The sequence below is a fragment of the Elgaria multicarinata genome, chromosome 14, assembly GCF_023053635.1.
Source record: "Elgaria multicarinata webbii isolate HBS135686 ecotype San Diego chromosome 14, rElgMul1.1.pri, whole genome shotgun sequence".
Taxonomy (NCBI): Eukaryota; Metazoa; Chordata; class Lepidosauria; order Squamata; family Anguidae; genus Elgaria; species Elgaria multicarinata.
Genome location: NC_086184.1, coordinates 1,952,780 through 1,972,690, shown reverse-complemented (window position 1 = coordinate 1,972,690; position 19,911 = coordinate 1,952,780). Strand labels below are relative to the sequence as shown.

The following is a 19,911-nucleotide window of genomic DNA, read 5'->3' as shown; positions in this document are numbered from 1 at the left end:
CAGGGGCCGGGGTAGAGAGTAAAGCATAGCAGCATTCTCCCTTTATAGGCAGTGTAACCAGTACCCTGTCAGTCAAGTCGAGAACACAAAGCTGCCGTGGATATCAAAAGAGGAGTAAAGGGATGATTTAACATGCATTAGAAAGATTGTTACTTGTGAAAAGGCCTTTTCCCCTTTCTTGGTAACAACATGAATTGATACGGCAATTTGCATCCGGTTTACCAAAGGAGCTCTTGTGGATTGCATGTAGATACGGTTATCTATTTGGGTCGGTTACCTTTTTTGGGTTTCTAATTTATATGTATTTTTAATTGGAAATTTGATTGAGATTGAGAAATGCTGCACTAGAAAAAACTACGGGGGATTAAAAGAGAGTGCGCGAAAGGAAAGATGGAATGAAAACCAGGATGGCTTTAAAAGACAGATCCCTGGAGAGGAATCGGTGGCTCCTAGTCCTGATGGCTCTGTGCTACCTCCGCTATCGGTGGTAGGATGCCTATGTGCACCAGTTGCTGGGGAACATGGGTGGGAGGGTGCTGTTCTGTTTGTGGGTTTTCCACAGGAAGTTGGTTGCTGGTTGGCCATTGTGGGGAGCTGGATACAGGGCTAGAAGGACCCTCGGTCTGATCCTGCATCTTCTGTTCTTACTATATTCAAATGAACCAGGAAGGTTCACAAGGTTCATCACGGCCAGGTGTGGGCAGCACATAGGTCGCAGGTCCACCTCTGGACCAACGGACCACCTTGCTGCACCTGCTCGTTGTGGGGACTGTTGCGGACAATGGCTTGGATTTAGACTTAGTCATACTCAGAGTAGACCTGGTGAAATCATTGGGACTTAAGCTAGTCATGAAGCCTGGAATCCAACCCAATGTTTGGACAGGCATGCCTTGGTTGGGATGCAACAAGGAGTGTCTGTATGTTCTTAACCAAAAGTGCACATTCAGGGTTGCATAGCACAGATGAACAAAGAGTTCCTGAGTATGCTTTCTAGATACACCAGTTGCTGGGGAACATGGGTGGGAGGGTGCTGTTGCACCATGTCCTGCTTTATTGTTCCCTGGCCAACAGCTTGCTGGCCATTGTGTGAACAGAGTGCTGGACTGGATGGACCCTTGGCCTGATCCAGCACGGCACTTCTGATGTTGCCATAACAGGACTGGCTACCATCTTGGGTCGCTTGGCAGAGAGAGATGAGAGCAGCAGTGTTGGGGGTAGATTAGATGAGTTTAAATATTCATTACGCTACCTGGCCTCTAAACACTCCTGGGGCTGGTTGCTCCATAAGGCCCAAAGGCTCTGGAGTCCACTTGACAGATGAGAAGAGTTTGACCCACTTTGTGTCCGTGACGGGGCGCTGGGCGAGTGAGGCACTGATTTTCTCTTCTGGCCATGAAGTGGCTACTTGTGGTTCCGCGGGTTAGAGCCCAGATGAACTTGGTTACGGGCCAGTTTCCCCCCGCTCCGCTTCTGCTCAGTGCATTAACAGATCCTCTTGCTGGCAGAGGGACTGAAGGAGCACCCCTAAACCCCTCCGTTTGATCATCTGCCCATGTGTGGAACTGCGGAAGACAAACGGGTCCCCAGGCACCTGAGCTGCCGTGAATCTGTGGCATCGTCAGAAGCGAACCGGCCCCAACGATTGCAGGGTGGGGTGAAGCGTTCCGTGGTTTTGTCGGGGGCAGCTCTTCAGGCAGCCTTTCTGCTTCCCTGTTGCAGGTTTGGGAGATGTTCCTGAGCCCCCGAGCGCCCCGGGTCAACCTCTTCATGGCTGTGCCCACCATTTATGCCCTGCTGACTGAGTATTACCACAAGAACTTCTCTCAGCCTCACGTCCAGGATTTCATTCGTGCTGTCTGCCAGGAGAACATCCGGTAGGTGGGCCCTGCCTGTGACCTGGAGGGAGAGCAAGGGCCAGGCTCCCCGCTCTCCCTCCCCTCCAGCCTGCATTTCCTCGTAAAATGGGGTTTTTTATCCTTTCCTAATTGCCTGCCCCCCCCCCGCCCTCCAGTGCCAGATGTCCCTGCTCCTGGATCCTGTACCGGAGTGTGTCACTGGCCAGCTATTGATGAAAGAAAGCCATGCTTTCATTTCAGAAGCCCTCTGTGTGCAACCAGTTCCTGTATCTGGCAAGATCTGTCCCATGCAGAGGACAGCCCCACTCCACACCTGCTCGTGTTCTAGAGCAGAGGTTGTCAAGCCTCCCCTTCCCTGAATTTAAGCATGTCAGTTTCTTTCTTCTATTTATCAAAGGCGCACTAGCCTGTCTGGAGGGTAGGCTGTGCCCACCTGGGTAAGGGATCGGTCCAATTAATAAAGTACAAGTGCAGGCCTTGCGTTAAACCCAGGTATTTGCTTCAGGGCAGGAAGTTGGACGACGCAATGGTCTTCCACTCGTGTGATGCTGATGCTCTGCTTCTACCCAGCTTTCTCTCTGAGAGAGGAGAGCCAGGGCTCCAGCTTACTCTCCAAGCTAACCTCCGACTATCTTGTTAAAAACCATCTGTCGCGTCTCTGCTCCTGGTTTGGGTTCCATGATGTCGCTGCAAAGCCCCTTTTCTGTTCTGGCAGGTGCCCAGGACTTGTCCTCCTGCTGCCACCACTTTGTCACAGTGGATGCCATCCTGTTTCATAGAATCATAGAATAGTAGTTGGAAGGGGCCTATAAGGCCATCAAGTCCAACCCCCCATTCAGTGCAGGAATCCACCCTAAAGCACACCTGACAGATGGTTGTCCAGCTGCCTCTTGAAGGCCTCTAGGGTGGGAGAGCCCACACCCTCCCTAGGTAACTGGTTCCATTGTTGTACTGCTCTAACAGTCAGGGTGTTTTTCCTGATGTCCAGCCGGAATCTGGCTTCCTTTAACTTGAGCCCATTATTCCGTGTCTTGCACTGGGATGATCGAGAAGAGATCCCGGCCCTCCTCTGTGTGACAACCTTTTAAGTATTTGAAGAGTGCTATTCTCCTCTTGTTGTGTGACGATGGCCAAAGGCCATCTTGCTTTGGGGCAGGCTGGCCCTATAGAGGGTGGCATGTCCAGTCCATTTCGCTTCCCTGGCTGCTGTCTCATGGAGTTGCTTTCTCTGCTACATATCGCCCAGAGGCTATTCCTGCACCCCTGTGTAGAACATGGGAAGACCTATACCGAGCCTGACCCTATACCAACCCACAGTTTATGATTAACGTTTATATATCACTGTTATTTGCTAAACAGTCATCAAAGTGGTGCTCAACATTTTAAAGCAATAAAACTTTAACACAATAAAAAACCCAAGAACATTAAAACAGTAAATCTCTGGCCGGATTTGCACACTGTGACAGCAATTCCTGGGTTATTCAATTCCTGGGTTATGAATAGAGTGTGCAAACTGCATGCATGTCATCTCAGCTTTTAATTTACAGTTTTAATTTTCATGATGTACAAACCCGGAATTCTGGGTTGTTTATGGGTTAAACCACCCAGAGCTAACCCAACAATCACCCATTGTTTGTGGTTGGGTTAACTCTGGGTTGTTTTCCAGGTTCCCAAGTCACAAAACAACCCAGAAAAAGGGGGGGGGGGGTGTTTCTGGGATTTAAATTAAAAGCAGAAATGACAGCACGTGGCTTGCATGCTCTGCTTGTCCCTGCACCTCCTGGGTTAAGTAATGCAGGAATTGCTGCTGGATCATTAAAACAAACACATAATTTCAAATGCCAAATTTAAAAGAAGTGTCTTCACACAGTTTCTAAAAGTCAAGAGGGAAGGTGTCGAGGAATCGTAGTTCTTGAGGCAATGCATTCCGGTTGAGAGAAAGCCCTTGTACACATGCCTGGCAAATGAGCCTCTGTGGGTCATGGTGTCCATGTCTCCTCAATATCCTGGCAGGTACATAACAAGAAGACAGTGGATCCCTTAGAATCCATCCCAATGTGTGTGGTGGGGGGGGGGGCTGGCAATGAGCTTCCCCATCCAAGCCAGGGCTTCTGGAAACACCATCCACTGCCTACGTTGTTCTGAGCAGATGTTGCTTTCGCTGCATCGTCAAGCGCTTAACCCCAGCCGGCGTTCCCACTTGCAGGCTGATGGTGTCTGGATCCGCAGCCCTCCCCATGCCCGTCCTGGAGAGGTGGAAGAGCATCACCGGGCACACGTTGTTGGAGAGGTACGGGATGACAGAGATCGGGATGGCTCTCTCCAACCCACTGCACGGCCCTCGCATCCCAGGTGAGAATCTAGAGACCGTGCTGTTCAGAAGCTGTGCTTTATCCCAAGACCATGCCCCCCTTTCCCCTTTTTGCCCACATTTACAACCACACACAAATCAGGAATATGTTAAAAAAGGGGGGGGGTGAGATAGTGATTGTGAGAGAGAGCAACGTCTTCTCCGAGGCCATGCAGTGACTCTGAGGTAGGACTTGATCCCCAGTCTCGTAAAATGCACGTCCCCTTCTCTAGCCATGCAGGTGTACAGAGCCTCAGGCCCGGGTTCCAAATCCAGCCCTTCTGGGGTCCCAGTCATAGAATCATAGAATCCTAGAATAGTAGAGTTGGAAGGGGCCTCTAAGGCCATCGAGTCCAACCCCCTGCTCAATGCAGGAATCCACCCTACAGCTTACCTGACAGAGGGCCGTCCAGCTGCCTCTTGAATGCCTCTTGTGTGGGAGAGCCCACCACCTCCCTAGGTAACTGGTTCCATTGTCGTACTGCTCTAACAGTCAGGAAGTTTTTCCTGATGTCCAGCCGGAATCTGGCTTCCTGTAACTTGAGCCCATTATTTTGTGTCCTGCACTCTGAGAGGATCAAGAAGAGATCCTGGTCCTCCTCTGTGTAACAACCTTTTAAGTATTTGAAGAGTGCTCTCATGTCTCCCCTCCATCTTCTCTTCTCCAGGCTAAACATGCCCAGTTCTTTCAGTCTCTCTTCATAGGGTGAATCATTTAGTGGATTCTTGGCTTTGGGGCAGTTCCCCCGCCCGCCCCCCCCCCTTCTAAAAGATGGATATGCCTAGCAGTAAGAGCGTGAAGCTACAATAGGCTGGTGGGTTTTGGCCCCACCCCCTTTTGGCCTTTGGCCCCGCCCACCACCGGAATGCGGCCCCCGAGAGCCCAGGATGGAATGCAGCCCTCGGGCTGCAATTGGTTCAGCACCCCTGAGCTACTGCCTCAGGAACAGCCCTGCTGACGTGGGCAGGAGGACGCCGGCCCTACCTGCCAGCTCCCCTGCTGTCGTTCATTCTGAGCCAGGGCAGGACTGTGAGCGAGAGCGTGCCCTTGTGCTCTCACGCAGAGGAAGGCGCTGCACTGCTGGGCCTTCCTTGCTCTCTTGATCTCTTTCTCTTTCAGTGAATTCCTTTTTCCTCTGGCATCTCTTACTTTGGGGTGTGATTATTACAAGTTGCACATATTTGGGAAGGAAGCTGAGCTTAGAAAGTGTGGGCTGCTTTGGGCACAGCCTGCCCACTTTGACCATTAAGAGCGCATAATGTGGTGTAGTGTAGTGTAGTGGTTAGAGTGTTGGACTGTGAGTCGGGAGATCCAGGTTCTAGTCCCCACTCGGCCTTGGAAACCCACTGGGTGACTTTGGGCCAGTCACAGACTGTCAGCCCAGCCTACCTCACAGGGTTGTGGTTGTTGTGAGGATAAAATGGAGAGGAGGAGGATTATGTACGCCGCCTTGGGTTCCTTAGAGGAAAAAAGTGGGACATAAATGCAATAATAAATAAATATAATAAATAATGTAACAAGGCATATATAACCACATGCCTTATGCTAGGGGTGGGCAGAAGGTAGATCTCAAGATGTTTTTGGACTTCTGTTCCCAGAAGCCCCTGTCAGCATGGCCAATGGTCAGGAATGCTGGGAGTTGAAGGCCAAAACAGCTGGAGACGCACTTTCTGCCCACATCTGCCTTATACATGGATCCACCTAACCCAGTATTGTCAACTCTTAACTAACCGTAGCACTCCAGGGAAACAGTTGTGCTCATGTCCTGCTTGTGGACCTTCCCAGTGGGAACAGGCTGCTGGGCTAGATAGTCCTTTGGTCTGATCCAGCACCTTCTGTCCTTATGAACTGAAACCGGGACATTTTGTATGCAAAGCGTGTGCCCTGCCACTGAGCTGTGGCCTGTCCGCTGTTGATGTTGGAGAGATGTTACCTGTTTTCTCTGCATGGTGCCTACCGGCTGGTCCTACTCACCCCCGGGGATCTTTTTGGGGGGCGGGGGCATTATTTGGACCAGCAAAACTCTCACCCTCAAATGCATCATCAGCTGTGATACCTGGAAATTGCTCCCCAAAGGAATGGAAGGTTTTTCTGCCATCATATCATAGTACGTTCAAAGAGGTACCTGAGATAAAACCAGCTGCAGCCAGATTTCTTTATGGCTGACCAGAGGAGACGGTGGGATGAAACAGCCTGCACATACAGCTGCACCTTTTTCAGATTTAAGGTCTTCAGATACGGCAGCCGTGGCAGTCTAAAAGTGCTCCCAGTGCCACGGGAGCTCTTCCGTTGCGCTCGTGTTCAGCAGCAGCGTGCATGCCAAGAGCTTCCCTAGGGACAAAGATGAAAAAGAAGCGAGATGCTGAGGTTGAAACAACACAGACAAAAGAGAATAATTAGAACAACCGAAAGCTTCAGGAGTGGACAGCTGGCACCGCGGGGTACGGAGTCAGCAGGCAGGACAAGAAAACCCAACCCTAAGTCAGATCCCAGGGAGCCTCCATGCATGCAGGCGCGGACCTCTCTCTGCAGCCCAAGCTCCCCCGCCGGGACAGCTGAGCTCCATATTAAAAATGGCCCTTGGAAGGAAGGCGAACAGAGATACAAGGCACTCAAGGAAACCTGTGACTCGTACCCTCTGTCGACCTCCGTGGGGAAACTGCCCAGCGAAAATCCAAGGGCCCCACCTGTCTCCAGGGTGTCCCATGCATCCCAAAGGAAGCGGCATATCTGCCCGTGTAAAGGAATGTGCCCCACAGATCTGCTTCCTCTGTTGGAATGACAAGGAAAAGCGTTTGTGTCCAGGCACATTGGAGAGGCTTGGAGCTTTTCCTCACTCGTACGCGTGTACGCAGTATATTTTCCACCCTGCATTTATTTTATAGCACTGGCAAAATATTTATATATGTCTTCCTCTGCTGCCGCTGCTGCTGCTGCTGCCATCTTTGCCTTTTGCAGAGGCATCCACATTCCTGCCTCCCTCTCCGCCTGCCTCCTCCCTTGGCTCCAGGGACCGTGTTCTATCATCTGTAAGGTCCCTGACACTTCTGCTCTCAAGGTGCCGAGATCTAAAGGTCCCGGGAAGGCTTCCATTTGAAAGCAGAGGAGATGAAAGATTTGGAGATAAATGTTTTGCTTGTACACGGTTAAAACCCTGCTTAAAATGCTTCTGTTTTCTGCAGCGCTCTCTCTCTCTCTCTCTCTCTCTCTCTTTCTCTCTCTCGAATCCCCCCCGGTGTTGTTACTGTGAAGGGAGATGAATAATTCATGGCCAGCGAATGCCTCACTGGGCCTAATCACCACTTTAATTGGAGGTTTAGATCAGAGGCGGCTAATAGCTCCTACAGCGGGGACTCCATAGATTGTTGACAGGGAGAGTGCTGGGAGCCTTATCGTTGGCCTGTTTCAATTCTCCCAGGACACCACCACGCATAACAGCATCCAGCTCCCCTGATACCAAAGGACACAGACCGCAGGGCCAATTAAATTTATCAGGGAAGAACTGACAACTAACTTAAACAGAGGGAGGGTGGGTGGGTGGAGGGGGTGACCGGTGGAGGTCTAATAGGGTTGCTCCCTTCTCTGACGGCTGCCTGTCTTGGGTTGCCGGAGCTGATGCTCAGCTCGGCGGGCAGCCTGTCAAATGTCCAGGAGCTCATCAACCATTGGAGAAAGAAAGAAGCAGCTAATTCTCTCCAGTTCTATAGTGAGATGCTGGCCAGGAATAAGGAGAAACCTGGTCTGGTTTTGCTTTGCTTTCTTAACTCTAGATCTACTTAAGATGGAATCTCCCCCTTCCCTTTTCCTTCCCATCTTTGCTTGCATCGCTGAGGAGCCAGATTGGACTCCCCGTTGCAGACTTAATTTTCAAATTTCATTCGGGCCCGAGCAGCGCAAGTCATTGTCTTCACTCGAAGGCTTTAATTGCACTGTCGTACTGGTATCGCTATAATTAACATTGTCAGCATTTCCCAGCCTTTTATAGACCTCTGCTTTCAAAGGTTTGTCATTTTTGGTCAGGAGAGAAGAAAAAGAAAAAAATCAGACCCTTTCTGGAAAGAGTGCGATAAGTCAGCTCTCAGCGGGGGCTTCTTTTATATGTTGCGTTTATTTTGGCAATATGGGAACGGAATTAAAGTGCAAGAGACTTTTGTTTGGTTTTTCGCTGGAGTGGGGAGAGGGGGAAAGAACGTTGCATATCCTTGATGCAGACCTCCATCATGTCTTCAGAGCACATGCAGCTGTTGTGAATCAGGCACATCTGTACAGCTTATTCGGGAAGAAGCACAATCCATTGTTTCCTTCTTTAATTGGCGTTGGAAGAAACTGTGTCAAAACACCACTGTGCTTTCAGATCCTGCATGTCTGTAGAAGGGAGAATCCCTTTTTTCCTGATCGGCGTGGCCATAATCCAAAAGCCAGTTGCCAATTAGGACACGTTTGCATGGGCCGCTTTCTGCAGATGTATTCACATGAACAGGCTGTTGACAGGTCATGGAGCCAGCCCAGTTTTCAGGGTGCAACTGGTGTCACCCCAGACAAATGCAGAAGGTCATGTTCTGCTTGGCCTCAGCGGGTATCCAGCAACCTTGGGTGTTTTGGTCTGCTAGCAGGGGTCGCTATATCTGTTCTGAGCCCACAGATAGAGCAAGGAGCTCAGGATCTGGATGAAGGCTTGAGGGCTGAGATACTTGCTGACCCTGATTCACCAGTTGCCGCTGGGTCTGCTTCTTTATTGCCTAAAGCTGGGTCCTCCTCCTCATGAGTAGACCCTTCCTTGTGAATAAACCCTGGTGAAACTGGCAACCGTGCAGGTGCTCTGACAATGCTGCTGAGCGTTCCACCTGGTCCATCACTGCTGGTGCTCCATGGGACGAGGGAGGAGAGTCATGGACCCCAGCTGGAGAATTAGAGGATCAGGGTAAAGAGGGTTGTCTTTCAAGTGTAGGGTGCAGATAGTCAGTTGGTGTATATTAAACAATCCTGATAATAAAGAAAGTTCAAGAGTGAAGGTGTGAGAGAAAGGAAAGCAAGTACGAGAAGAGAGAAAGGATTGGATGAGAGGTTTTAACAAGGGTCTGAAAAGTTTTATTAGGAAACAAAGTTTGTGAACATTGAAAGAAATTTTTATTCAGTTTGTTTTACTACCACAAAAATCCCACTTGTCTCCTTGACATTTATCATCTGCAGTTATTATTATTATTATTTATTTATATAGCACCATCAATGTACATGGTGCTGTACAGAGTAAAACAGTAAATAGCAAGACACCCGTTCTGACATTAATTCACCATCAGCACATATAATTCACAGCGCATTATTTTACTCCTGAAATTATTCCTGTTTAACCCCTTTCTCCACATAGTTTGTAGAAAGGTGGTGTTTGTCCCTCACCTCAGGCTCCTAAAGTGGTGGCGCTTAGCTTGAGCAGGGAGTGTCCGCGGACAGGCCTGTTGTAAAGAGCCTGTGTCGTGGCACAGTAACCTCTGAGAGCTTCTCCCAAATTGAATTTGGCCCTCAGACTGAAAGAAGTTCAACGCCCCTGCTCTACTCTCAACAGGAAACCATCTGCTGATTTTCCCAGCTCCGACAGGGGTTTCCTGCAGGGTGTGGGCCTTGGCCGGCTCACCTGTCTCCTCTGTTCTCATCCCTAAAGTATGGTAGGGATGAGCGGTCCCACCTCCGTTTGGTTTCTCCACGTGCTCAGTGGACCGCCACCCCTGCTGGTTCCCCCGGATCTGCTCAAAAGCTCCCAGCTCTTACTGGACCCGTCCACGAGCACCCGGCAGCTTCCCTTCAGTGAGTCGCAATTTTTTGTAAAAATGGTGACTCGTGTTTTTCCAGAAATCAAATTTTACGCAAATGGTGGCTATAAAGCAGCCATTTCCACAACCTTCTGCTAAAGCAGCCTTCCTCAACCTGGGGCGCTCCAGAAGTGTTGGACTGCATCTCCCAGAATGCCCCAGCCAGCTGGGGCATTCTGGGAGTTGTAGTCCAACACATCTGGAGCGCCCCAGGTTGAGGAAGGCTGTGCTAAAGAAAGCCAGGCTCCTGATGGTGGTGACTCACTTCCTGACCCGTGGTTGTTGCTGAGCCTGGTCTCTGTCCAGTGGCTCCTTCTGCCAGCTTTCACTGCCCCCTTCTTTCTTTGACAGGGTCAGTGGGGACTCCGCTGCCTGGGGTAGAAGTGCGCATCGCCACGGAAAGTCCTCAAAGGGATGGCCTTTCCTACACCGTCCATGCTGAAGGCGATGAGTTCAGCACAAAGGTAAAACGGCCGTGCGGATGGGGAGCGAGGTGTTAGCTTGTGGCTGGTTGGGACAGGAGGGCCAAAGATGGCAGGAAAGCCATGAGAACCTTCAGAGGTCCCCACCACCACAACCACTACATTAAGCAAAAAGCCACCCTTCAAAACACAGTATAATAACCAGAGCTAGCAGTAATACTAAAGTAGCAACAAAGATTGTATTATTGCTGGCCAAAAGCATGAGAAAAATAGAAAGGGTTTTGGCTCGTTGCCTAAAAAGATAAAAGACAAGGCACCTGGTGGGTATTTCGGCAAAGGGAATTCTGTCATTGAGGTAGCGTCACCATAGAATCCCCCCCTCCCCAATCTACCCCAGGAATGAGTAAGGGACGTCTTCTCAGACGCTGATCTTCAGTAATGGACGGTCCCTCAAAAACCGTAACACGTTAACAGTTTTAACAACAACTAATGTTTAAACATGACCTAATTTATTTAGCTTTTTGTTTCTGATAATTCCTCAGTGCAGCTTACAAGAATCATAATTAAATCTGTACCTCAAAAGGAAAGATAAAGGAACTATAAATATAATGGAATTCTGTGGGAAGAACTTCTCACGCTCACATCAGAAAGTTGCACTTGGCAGCCTGAGAGCCGTGCGATGGTGAGGCCGAAAAGCTGATGCAATTTGCAAAGCTAGTTTCTGGCACCACCCAAAGATCAATAATCTACTTAGCGGGAAGTTTTCTGGCTCTCTCTGCCTTCTTCCTCCCACTTTGCTTCATTAGGAAGCCGACAGAGCCCTTTCATGAACCACGGTACCATCCGGAGGTTCCGATTTGACTCTAGCGGTTCTTCGACTTCATTGGTTATTAACCTCCATCCTATACTTTTGCCCTCAACAGACCAGAATTGGGGTGGGGGTGGGGCAACAGCAGCCCTAGCTCTGACGCTGTTACAAATCATTACTTTGATTGTGATTGATGTCTTTGCAATACATATACAAATTAGAAATTACTATATTGTACGAAGGATAGATGGGGCTGTTAAAATGGAACCTTGTTTTCTTCATCATGTATATATTATGTGATGCAATAATAATAATAATAAATTTATTTATTTGTTATCCACCTACAACTAATACATTATTAAAAGCAGCACATTATGAAAAGGCTTATTGTTGTTGTTATTGTTATTATTCAAAATGTTTTGTTAATTATACTGAAGTGAAGGTGATGAACCAGGGAAAAGATTTTGAGTCTTGGTGGATAAGCGAGCTGAATGGATTGGATTACTGCAACGCGCTCTACGTGGGGCTGCCCTTGAAGCTGCTCCGGAAGCTGGAGCTAGTGCAGAATGCTGCAGCTCGGCTGTTGTCTGGAGCTGCCCCTTTCCAGCATGGAACTCCTCTGCTGAGGGAACTGCACTGGCTGCCTATTCGCTACCGGGCCAGGTTGAAGGTTCTTGTACTTGTGTACAAAACCCTAAACAATTTGGGACCAGGATACCTGAAAGAGTGCCTTCTCCCTTACCAGCCTGCCTGGTCATTGAGGTCATCCGAGGCTTTACTCCTGGTGGTTCCACATAGATCCATCCTCCGATTGGAATCCACCAGGGGCAGAGCCTTCAGCGTGGTGGCGCCCCTCCTGTGGAACTCCCTGCCTCTGGAGGTCAGGCAGGCTCCAACCTTGTACTCCTTTCGGCGCCTCCTGAAAACATCTTTATTCCAAGAAGCCTTTCTTTAACATGCAGCCTTGGATTTCTGATTTTTGCTTCTTTTTAAATTTTGTTTTAACTGTTTTATTCTGTTTTTATTTTCATTTTACCTTGTACACCGCTCCGAAATTTTTCAATGGGGAGAGGTATATAAATATTCTAAATAAATAAATAAATAAATAAATGGAAATGGAAATGGTGACTCTCTGTGCTGCAGTGGAGAAAAAGGCAAATTCTGTGCCAGAGGTTATTTAGGAAAGGGACTGAAAATAGAATGGCTGGTATATTGAAGGCCTTAAATCAGGAGTGGGCAACTGATGGCCCTCCAGATGTTTTGGCCTTCAGTTCTCAGCAGCCCTAGCTGGCATAGCCAATGGTGAGGGGTGATATAAGTTGTTAGCTGAAACATCTGGAGAGCTTCAAGTTGCCCACCCCTGCCCTACATAAATCCACACAGTGCAGCCACATCTGGGATACTTTGGGGGAGTTATGGTTACCCCATCTCACAAAGGAAGTTGTAGAGCTGAAAAATAATGAAGGACCTGCCGTACCATCCCTACAAGGGAAGTCTAAGTTTGGGCCTAATTCACTTTGAAGAAAGGCAACTGAAGAGGGGTGTTATAGAGGCTTATACAATTATACATGGATTATGTAGGGTGACCATATGAAAAGGAGGGCAGGGCTCCTAAATCTTTAACAGTTGCATAGAAAAGGGAATTTCAGCAGGTGTCATTTGTATGCATGTTGCACCTGGTGAAATTCCCTCTTCATCACAACAGTTAAAGCTGCAGAAGCTATACTGCAGCTATACTGTGACCAGATTTAATTCCCTTTTCAACACCACTGTTAAAGATACAGGAGCCCTGTCTAACTTTTCCTATGGTCACCCTAGGTTATGGAGAGAGTGTGGGAAGAATATTTTCTCTCTCTAAGAATATCAGAACTTGGGGTCCTCCAATGGCAGTAAATTCAAAACAGGAAAAAAAAAGCCCTTCTTCTGTATTAAGTTAACGGAATTTGATGCCACGAGATGCAGTGATACAGCCACGGGCTTAGAGAGCTGTAAAAGTAGGGTGACCCTATGAAAAGGAGGACAGGGCTCCTGTATCTTTAACAGTTGCATAGAAAAGGGAATTTCAGCAGGTGTCATTTGTATATGTGGAGAACCTGATGAAATTCCCTCTTCATCACAACAGTTAAAGGTGCAAGAGCTATACTAGATGACCAGATTTAAAAGAGGGCAGGGCACCTGCAGCTTTAACTATTGTGATGAAGAGGAAATTTCACCAGGTTCTCTGTATATACCAATGACACCTGCTGAAATTCCCTTTTCAATACAACTGTTAAAGATACAGGAGCCCTGTCCTCCTTTTCATATGGTCACCCTATGTAAAAGGGAATAGGCAAATGTAGGGGAGGGTAAGTCTCTCAGCCATGATGCCTAACAGTGGCATGAATATTGTACTTGTGAATTTTTGCTGTGAGCTGTTGCAGGGCTGGAGTGGGACGGTTAGGCCCTGCTTGTACATTTTTCAGGTGCTTGGCTGCCCCCTGTTGGAAACAGGATACTGAGCTAGATGGACCGTTGTTCTGATCGGGGCAGGTTCTCCTTGGCTGTCAGTAGCAGAACACCACCCATGGACGGCTTCCCTCCCTTTCAACACCAGGTCTGGGCAGCTCCTGTTCTCCTGCAAACCAAGCCTAGAAAAGGGTGTGCGTATTGTGCGTGTTCTGGTAGAGGAACTGAAGAGAAGTTGGGAGATGTTTCCCCTGCCCTGCAGAACTGCATCTTCAGCTGTCATGCAAGTGGCCTAATCCTGGCTCAGTGCAGGATGTGCCCAGACAAGCCCCCCCCCCCCGCCCCGCTCCCTTATTCAGTGTAGCAGAGAAGAATCTCTCCCACCGCCTCCAAACTTGTCCGTTTCATTTGGCTTTATTCACCTCTTTGCATATTGCTCAAGAATGCAGCATTTTAGCGGGGGAACCTCTTTGCTCCTGTGGCCACTTCTGGGACTCTCTCTCTCTCTCTCTCTCTCTCTCTCTCTCTCTCTCTCTCTCTCTCTCTCTCTCTCTCTCCCTCACCTTGACAGAACTGTGTGCAAGACTCTTTCTTTCTTTCTTTCTTTCTTTCTTTCTTTCTTTCTTTCTTTCTTTCTTTCTTTCTTTCTTTCGTGTTACCCAGCCCTGGATATTTCATCTTGCTTTCTTTGCTGCCAATGCATATTTCATAGGCTGTAGCTTCCCAGCTGGCAGGAGCCTGCAAACTCTTGGAGCATGGCGGGTATTGTCTGCCTGTTAGTTTGCTTGTTTCTGAAGCTCCTGCCACCACCCCTACCACCACCACCACCGCCCTCCCCCTCCCCTTAAGAAGGGAAGAAAAGAAACACTCGCTTGGAGAGGGGAGCCAAACTCTCTGCCTTGACAATGGGGCGCAGTCAGCAGATAAAACGGGGCTTGCAGCTGTGCAGAAATGCCACGTTTCTCAACTGGGAGATTTTGAGAGTGAGCAGTTTTGGTGCTGCAGGGCTTCAGAAAGTGGGAGAAGAGCACGTGACTAGCTGAGCGGTGGAGCACACACTCTTGGCCTGGGTTCAGACCCAGCAACTCTAGTTGAAAGGAAGTTGGGGAGCAGGTATGTGCAAGACCTCTGCTGCTTGGTCCATCTAGCTCATGATTGCCTCTCTGGCTGGCAGTGGCTCCCCAGGATCCCAGGCAGAGGGGCCTTTGATGGAATGCCAGAGGTTGCACTCCTGAAATGCCAGAGGAAGCACTCCGGGCCTCCCTGCACATAAAGCAGGTGTTCCAGGTACGGTCCCCCCTTGGAAACTACGTCTTTCCAAGAGACACAAGTCCGCCACCCCTCATATCAGTCTCCATTGCTTTAGCGCATGTCATTGCATGGAGCTGTGCTGGAGGGTGATTAAATGATGCAACAAACCGAGAGTGTTGGATTTGTTTCCCTTCCATTATTATTATTATTATTATTATTAATTTATATAGCACCATCAATGTACATGGTGCTGTACAGAGTAAAACAGTAAATAGCAAGACCCTGCCGCATAGGCTTACAATAGGGAATGGGTTAGAAAAGACTCCCACCCAACCTGCCAAGCGCAGCCATTCTCTGCATTATCCAGCCTGCACCATTTCCTTGCAGGGGTGGAGGTGAAAAAAACAACAGGCTGGTCTGGAGCCAAAGGTGGGTGTGGTGCCCCTGGGAGGCCCCACGTTTCTGCTGATTTTGTGGACGCGTGGAAAGGACGGAGACAGAAAACATTTAGAACAGGGGTGGGCAACACACGACCTGTAGGCTACACGTGCACCAGCGGCGTGGGTGGGTGGGTTGTAAGCCAAAAGAATGGTGCCTGTAGCACTACGGAGCTCTAAGAAGCTCAAATACAGCTTGAGAACAAGTTGCATTTAATCCTTTTAGCACTTTGTTGCATTACAGAGCAGTTTGGCATCGAATTTTGTTTTCCCCACACACACTTTTGGGGGGGCACCCCCACAGAGTGTGCACTGAGGGGTTCAGCAGGGCAGTTGCCTACTGATTTAGAAGGGCCTCATTAACTGACAAAGGTCAGCCAGTTATCGCTGTAGGCTTTTCTTACCGTATGATTGCAGCCTGCTAACCAGCTCTGCTGTTTTTATTCGGCTGCTTTGATTGTTTGTTTTTAGAATTTGTTTCGGGATGTGCATTTTATTCATTTTTTTTCAAGGATTTACTCCCATCCCTCCAAGGCTTCCCAAGACTGTTGATTTTTGTTACATTATATTGCCTGTTTTTAAACTTTCGTAAGATCCTTTGTGTGGTTTTTAAACAGAAAAGCCAGGGTGATGAGAGAGATGGATAGACAGAGAGATAGATAGATGGTTGGTGTAGGAATATGCAGGTTTTGAAATCCCAGCATGACATCTCCTTTCCTGATCTCTCTGTCTCCAAGGCCTGCCTGTGAATTAAAATTAATCACCTCTTTAAAACAGAATAGAAAATGATTTAAATTGTGCTCGGGAAATTTCTGGGTCATTTCATCTGCCTCTGATACCCCTCTTGTGAATGTGGAGTGTTTTGTGAAATGCAAATTTGTTCACTTCTGCAAGCATATGATTTTATTTTATTTTTAGGTTTGGGACTCTCCACTTTTAGATTTGTGCAGGGTTTTTTTCATAGATCGTTTGGCTATTGCATTACAAATACTCAAAGCCATGTAAATAAACCGCTTGTTTCTTAGTGATTTACAAATTGGGCCTGGTATTTAAAACCTTTCTCTTATTCTCCCTGTTTCTTTTCTCCCCTTCATTTTAAATTGTGAAACCTTCCAAAATGAAAAGCGAATTGATCGCATTTTCCCCAGCCTCCTTTATGAAAAGTTACCGTTGCAAAGCCAGATGTGAAATGTGGCGTTTGCAGATTACAGTCTGGGCTTTGGGTGACTTTTTCTCCTCCTCCTCCTCCTCCTCCTCCTCCTCCTCCTCGTTGTCTCCCTAAGGAGCTGAAATCTGCCTTCTCTCCGGCGAGAGGGAAACGGCGTTGCCTCGCAATTGCCGTCTGTAACCTGCTGCAGGACACGCAGCTCGTGGCAGAGATAATGCCGCTTGCGCAGAAAGCGAGCGTATGGGGGGATTTTTAATTACAAGTGGGTATGTGGGACCAGGTTGCCTAGGAGATGGGTAATGTGCTGCTGAGCGTTTTACTACCAGCAAATCTGCCAAAATAGACAGCGATTAAAAGTTTATTGCTACCTGATGCCTGATGGGTAGCCTTATGCAGAATTCAGCCCTTTGCTCTTGGTTCACACACCTTGCAAAACCGCTGCAACGGGCAGGCTGCCCTGGGCCAGGCAGGGTTGTGTCCCTAGTAAGTGATGGCTCCGGGACAGAGGGCCCTTGGGCAAGGCTTCCTCCATGGGTCCCCTCTCTCAGGGAGTCTGACCTCCTCACCGCCATTGTCCAAAGCTTCTCTTGCTCCTCACATAGGGCATCCTGGGGACAGGGAGGGAATCATAGAATAGCAGAGCTGGAAGGGGCCTACAAGGCCATCGAGTCCAACCCCCTGCTCAATGCAGAAATCCACCCTAAAGCAGCCCTGTCAGACGGCTGTCCAGCTGCCTTTTGAAGGCCTCTAGGGTGGGAGAGCCCACAACCTCCCTAGGTCATTGGTTCCATTGTCGTACTGCTCTAATGTCAGGAAGTTTTTCCTGATGTCCAGCTGGAATCTGGCTTCCTTTAACTTGAACCCCTTATTCCGTGTCCTGCACTCTGGGAGGATGGAGAAGAGATCCTGGCCCTCCTCTGTGTGACAACCTTTCAAATATTTGAAGAGTGCTATCCTGTCTCCCCTCCATCTTCTCTTCTCCAGGCTAAACATGCCCAGTTCTTTCAGTCTCTCTTCACAGGGCTTTGTTTCCAGACCCCTGATCATCCTGGTTGCCCTCCTCTGCCCTTCCTTCTGAAGAGGAAGGGCAGGTTCAACAGGCTCTTGGCAGTGGGCCCCTGCTGGGATGTGGGCCCTTGGCAGGTGCCAGCCGTGCCCACCTTGGCACTGCCCCCGTCCCTGGATACAGGTGAGGGAGGCAGTGTATTGTAAAAGGATCAAGGGGAGGGAGACCGGCTCTACCTGTCGTGCTGTCTCTCATCCCACCTGGGTTTGGGGACTCAGCAGGACGTTGTGTTTTCCTCCCAGAAAATCTTTCTGCATTTCGTAGGATTACCCGTAGGGCGTTGGAAGATCATTTCATTTCCACCAGCCTTGAGTGGTGGGGAGCTGTCCAGCAGTGCGAAGATACAGGTATCCTGGATTAGCAGAGGAGCTGTCCAGCAATGAGTCGAGCAGCAGCTGGCTAGCAACTCAGCTGTTTTAAAGTTGGCTCTGCCACCTCACCCCTCCCAGGAGCAACAGCAGGGTCCTGATCCAGAGTACATGTTGCTTCTTGCTTCGTTCTCCTAAGTAGAACGAAGGACACCCCACCCCACCCCAAGCAGCTCAAGGAAGACAGAGAACGCTCAGTAGCCAAGAATCGTTGTGTCTGTCAGGGAGCAGAAATGGAATGGCGTACCCTGGAAGAGGGCAGGAGAGGCTGGCTAGAACCCAGGAGGGGAGCAGCCCTGTTAGTAATAACAGGTGGAACCTGCAACAAAAGGTTGCAGAATATCTTTCCTCCTAACAGACGTTGGTAGCTTCATCTCCTCTGTACTTGCCTAATCCCCTTTTAAAACCACCTAAGCCGGTGGCCGGCATCCTGTCCAGTGCCGAAAAGCGGTCATGCCTGCCCCTGAAAGGGGAACTGTTTTAAGAATTTGAACCTTGGGGTTTTGCTGCTGGTGAACTGCTGGCAAGCCAGGATTGAATCTCTCTCCCCTGTTCGGCGCCTGCTGTCTGCCCTTGGCATTAGTAGTGTGTGGCTAATGTTGTGTGCATGGCTGCCAGTGTGAGTGTTCCGCAGTGTGGCAAACACTGTGTGGCCGGCATCATGCAGCACTATAGAGCCAGGAGGAGGCACCGTCTAAGAGCTCCCTACTGTGTGTGTGTTTTCGCTCTGATTAAAAATTGTTTATTCAGATTTCTGATTTTTTGTTAAGCAAACGGATTAATAAAATGACTCATTTATGCAGACGGCACAAGCAGGGATGATTTTCTCCTGCTGAACACCCCACCCCACCCCTGCCAAGAAGAAACTTCCTAGTATTCCTTAAGCACTTTGATTCAGGTAATCATTTAATTGCAAATATAAACCAGCAGTGCAAACCCTTTGCATTTTTAACCAGTGCTAGGCGGGGATGATGGTGGAAGTGGGAATATGCCATTCTGGAAGTGCTTCTTTAAAATTTAAATTTTATTGCTTTTTCCGTGTGCCGCCGCCGGTGATGGTGGAGAGCACAGCTGGTACGTTTACAACCGCGTCCCCCTAGAAAGATTAGCATTTTTAAACTTTTGCTGCCTTGGCGTGCTCTTTGCAGGGAATAGTGATGTCCGCGTGCATCTGGCTCTCCTCTAGAGCAAAGGCACCATCCGGCACGCCTTTGGAGCACATGGCCCAAGTTCCCAGCATGCACTGCGTTCTTGCGCAACTCTTGCGGTGTTTCCAAGGGGGCTCTTGCACAAGAGATTTGCCTTTGGGATTGTGCCCATCACAACGTCGTAGCAAAAATAGCTCGTTCCCTGGTGTACCAAGTCCAATTCAGCACACAAGGAGGAGAGGAGAAGAAGTATGGGTCAAACAGCATTTATTCTGCAGAATAAAGAGGCACTGGAGCTAATTGCTGCAAAGCATGTGCCTACCTCGCAAAGGAGTTAGCAAGGTATTTATACACCAGTTTCTGGCTGAAAAGTACGCACATGGCTCTGTTCTTTTGGCAAGCATCTACTAAAAGAGACAGGTACTCGCTGTTCCTCGAGAGAACATTCACTTGATTTCGGTTATCTAAGAATGCCCCGGCCCTCTCCCAGACATTCCGACTTTGCAACTTCTCCTTAGCAACTTAGCTTAGCAGCTACCGTAGGTTACTCTGGTTCAGAGCTGGGCACTTCTCTTCAACAACATGGCCCAAGGGCAAGAGGTGGAACTAAGTGTCACTGAAAGGGGACTTTGACACACTATTTCTGCTCTCCCACCTCGGTCCAGTGATTTTACCTGGTATTTTTCAAAAGTCTTTCTATAAAACATTTCTTGGCCGACTTTCAGGTGGAATCCCGAGGCCAGGATACAACGAGCTGTGGGAGTTCCCCCACTTTCCAGTTGTTCTG

At 48.9% G+C, this 19,911-nt stretch overlaps 1 protein-coding gene across 1 annotated transcript in view; it reads left to right on the top strand.

Annotated features, from left to right (window-relative positions):
* ACSF3 (acyl-CoA synthetase family member 3) overlaps nt 1-19,911 on the top strand; it is a 65,332-nt gene that overhangs the window by 14,226 nt on the left and 31,195 nt on the right. Inside the window, exons 3-5 of the mRNA XM_063140902.1 lie at nt 1,720-1,874; nt 4,063-4,208; nt 10,363-10,475. Coding sequence (XP_062996972.1) covers nt 1,720-1,874; nt 4,063-4,208; nt 10,363-10,475 — 414 coding nt within the window. The remainder of the gene's footprint in view (nt 1-1,719; nt 1,875-4,062; nt 4,209-10,362; nt 10,476-19,911) is intronic.